Here is a 3,928-nt window from a genome sequence, read left to right as displayed (position 1 = left end):
CCCCCCCCCCCCCCTCCCAAGGGACCCCCTGGAGAGGCTTGACTTCAGGTGGATCCTGGCCGCACCTCCTGTGTCTCTAGTTTTCCTTGTTAACTTGTTCTATTAGCGCCTCATAAACGCTTTTATTCTCCAAGCCTAACAGCCCTGGGGGCAGTGCAGGTTTCTCATCACCTCCCTGAGTACTCAGGACCTTTGGAGGGTCCCCAGTCACCCCACAAACAACGTACTCTTACTGAGACCCCCAGAAAGGAGGCCTAAGAAATGACTCTTGTATCTGTTGGCATTTTAAGAACAGCTATTAAAATACTGTGGTTAATTTATTTTTCTCAGCTATTTTAATTATTTCTAATATTAATCACATTTCCCTTCCAAAGAGTAAAGTTGAAAATCTCTTTATAGGGGTATTTATTTTTATCACATTTTCTGTTTATATAAGAAACTGCAAAATGGGTGAGAATGTTGTAAAGGGTAATTGTGGATGCATAGGGTAAAGGTTACATTGAGAAGATGCAGTGTTTAAATTGAAATTGATAGTTTTTGTTTTTTCTCCTTCTTTCCAATAGGTCTTATTCCACTGCTGGGGATTGACGTGTGGGAGCATGCGTATTACCTCCAGTATAAAAACGTCAGGCCTGACTACCTGAAAGCTATTTGGAATATAATCAACTGGCAGAATGTCACTGAGAGATACGTGGCTTGCAAAAAGTAAACCGTCAGCTTTACCTCGAGTACATAAAGCTCTTTGTGGCTGCTTTTGTGGTAGTGCAGAGTACCTCCGTGTACCTGTAAGCTGCTCTGTCGTTTCTGAATGTAGCTTATTCAAGTATTTGATAAACACAATTTAGTGCTATGACTCACTTCTTGTTACAAAGTTTTGTTATTAGACATCCATTTGAAGATGTTAAATGCTTTGTATGATTTAGTCTTTTGAATGAACATTTTCTTCAGAGAGCTGAAATACCCAGGAGGTTACAAATGTCATCATAAAGCCATCCAAAGAATCACATCCCTCTGCTATCGGGGCCCCCATGGAAGCCTTTCTGATCTGTTCTGCACTTATAGAAAATCTAGACTTTTGCCTGAGTTGTTTAATAATAAAACATTGCATTTTTTCCCAAGGGAAATATTTAGTTTTCTATTGACAATTGCTTGTTTTGTAAGTAATCCTATGTCTAATATTACTTCTGGTAGATATCACCCAACGGTCTTTAATTATTTTTGACCACAATTTGCACAAAGTTAACACCATTTTGTCATTAAAAGTTAATATAATGTGATTGCTAATTGAGCATTGCTTTATTGTGAGAAGGAGCTAGCTGTGCATCTGAATTTTTCTATAGGGGCAAATAAAAGGCTTGTGTGTGAAATTTTGTCCTCAGACATAGCAATGTGTATTGTCTCAGTGCCCAAAAGGGTGAATTCAGGCCCGGTGCTGTCTTCCCAGAAAGAGTGGCAGAGATGCTCAGTGGCGTGCCTCCTGCAGGAACATTTGTGCTCAAAGACTTGTTTTTGAGTCATTGCATCCATTTTGATGTTTTTCTCTTTTGGATAATGTACAGTCACTGTAGAAGCTTTATATTGCTGAGTGTTTTCAATGAAGGGGAAACTGCACATCATAGAGCAACACAGCGTACCAGATCATGTGCTGTTCGGTGTGGCAAAGGAGCTGTTCGACGCGGCACATAGCTATGGTGTGTTCGGCTCAACATTGTTGTCCATCCTATGTGTCAGCGCCTTCCTTGTTGTCTTTTTAAAAAATGTTTTTATTGGTATTAGAGAGAGAGAGAAATAGATCAACTGGGTGCCCCCTGCAGGCACCCGACCAGGATCAAACCCGAAACCTTGGTATGTTCCCTGACCGGGAATCAAACCCTTGATCTTTCAGTGCACAGGATGATACCCAACCAACTGAGCCACACCGGCTAGGCCCTCGTCTTTTAATGGCTGTAGAATATTTTATCAATTGGACATTTCCTAATTGGTTTTTACAGTTCTGTTACTGAACAATTCATTTTTTTCTAATTGTTTTATTACAAATAATTCTGTGTTGAGCAACCCTCATAGGTTTTACCTTCTATTGGAATATTTTCTCTACAGAGGTTTTATTCTTAAACCTATTTAGTAGCAGGATGTTTCCCAAGTTTATTTTTTTGCCCCTCCCCACACTTTATTTTCCTATTTTTTAAAAAATAGGTAGCTCCAATTCTATCCACTGAGCCAAACCAGTCAGGGCAGCTCCAATTTGAAAATATATATTTTATTGACTTTTTACAGAGAGGAAGGGAGAGGGATAGAGAGTTAGAAACATCGATGAGAGAGAAACATCGATAAACTGCCTCCTGCACACCCCGCACTGAGGATATGCCCGCAACCAAGGTACATGCCCTTGACTGGAATCGAACCCGGGAACCTTCAGTCCACAGGCCGACGCTCTATCCACTGAGCCAAACTGGTTAGGGCAATTTTCCTATTTTTTAAATAGAAAATGGAATAATAGCAATTTCAATATTGAAGACTGAAGTTTTTAAAAAAACAATTAAATTCAAGGCACTTTTTCAGAATTCACAGAAAAGCATGTAGGCTTTCTGAATTGTCAAGTGATGAAGTTGATAACTGCGTGTGCATGTGTGTGGCCTGAAAATACTTCAGAGACTTCTCGACACACCACAGTAAAATGACTTGCCTGGAGTACCAAGGAGTCATGTGATCACTGCTTACATATGTAATCTATGTGCCTGTATATCTATACACAGGCAGTGAACTCCACAGGCCATCTGGGAGAGGTAGGGCCTTTTGGAAAGATGAGCTTTTGAATAGAAGTATTCTGCTAGGTCATGTTATGTATTGAACTAACAAAGACATGCAGAGACTACTGACATATTTAAAGCCTTTTGGCTGTTACTGCGCTTTAAGAGCTCAACAATATCCAGTGCTCACATTTCTGCAGGGCTCCCTTTTCGCTTTGCCTTCATGCTGAGGGAAAGCACACTTACTGAGATCTGCCTTTTCCTCCCTGTCAGATAGATATTAAGAGACTAAGATAATTTACAGAGTAAAGATTTCAGTCCTCCAGTGGAAAATGAGAGCAGGATGCTCTTCAGCCCTGTTATTTTTAAAAAATATTTTTGTTGATTTCAGAGAGGAAGGGAGCAGGAAAGAGAGACAAACGTCAATGATGAGAGAGAATCATCGATTGGCTGCCTCCTGCATGCCCCACACTGGGGATCGAGCCCCCAACCCGGGCATGTGCCCTGACTGGGAATTGGTGCTCAACTATTGAGCCACTCCACTGGGCTTTGTTGAGCACCTTTAAAAAGTAACAGCAAAATCATAAAAGTCAGATGGACGTGCATGGTGAATCATACCTAAAACTTCATTTCCTGGTTTAATTTCAGGGGAACTGTTTGGGAAAGCTATTAGGTAGCTTAAAATACTGTTTCATTTTCAGTCATACCCTATGATCCAGCAAGCTGATGTTCTGTCTTCTAAGATACTCATAGTACATATTAAAAAACCTATCAGATCCTGGTAGTTTCCACTTAATTCTTCATTTGTGAAACATTTACTTTCCTGTTGTAAGTGTGAAGTTTTTAGGTTGTTAGTAAAAGTCTGTCAACTATCAAAAGAGGTGTGTTATGCATGTGTGTCAAAACATCAACACTCTACAGTGCTTTACTTTTACTGTAGGAAAGGAATACTAAATGGTACATAGTTGAAATTTTACCCTTAAAACGCAGAAGGCATATGAACTCTATCTCCCTATCTGCAGTAACATCATCTGATAATGTAATGGCACAGTATTTTATCTACTAAGTTATAAAGTTACTGTAACATCTTAGAACATTAACCATACATGGAATATTGCCTAAACTCTGGAAAAAAGTAGAATTATCACAAGGTGCATTTTAGCTGAAGTTCTGGACTTAAG

At 39.7% G+C, this 3,928-nt stretch overlaps 1 protein-coding gene across 1 annotated transcript in view; it reads left to right on the top strand.

Annotated features, from left to right (window-relative positions):
• Positions 1 to 1,277, top strand: part of SOD2 (superoxide dismutase 2, mitochondrial) — an 8,761-nt gene extending 7,484 nt beyond the window's left edge. The window contains exon 5 of the mRNA XM_006757714.2: positions 564 to 1,277. Within this exon, the coding sequence (XP_006757777.1) occupies positions 564 to 709 (146 nt within the window). The 3' untranslated portion in view covers positions 710 to 1,277. The remainder of the gene's footprint in view (positions 1 to 563) is intronic.
• The last annotated feature ends 2,651 nt before the right edge of the window (positions 1,278 to 3,928 follow it).

Source organism: Myotis davidii, unplaced genomic scaffold, assembly GCF_000327345.1.
Source record: "Myotis davidii unplaced genomic scaffold, ASM32734v1 scaffold1494, whole genome shotgun sequence".
Lineage (NCBI taxonomy): Eukaryota > Metazoa > Chordata > Mammalia > Chiroptera > Vespertilionidae > Myotis > Myotis davidii.
Note: the sequence above shows the minus strand (reverse complement) of the source record. Positions and strands in the feature narration are given on the sequence as shown.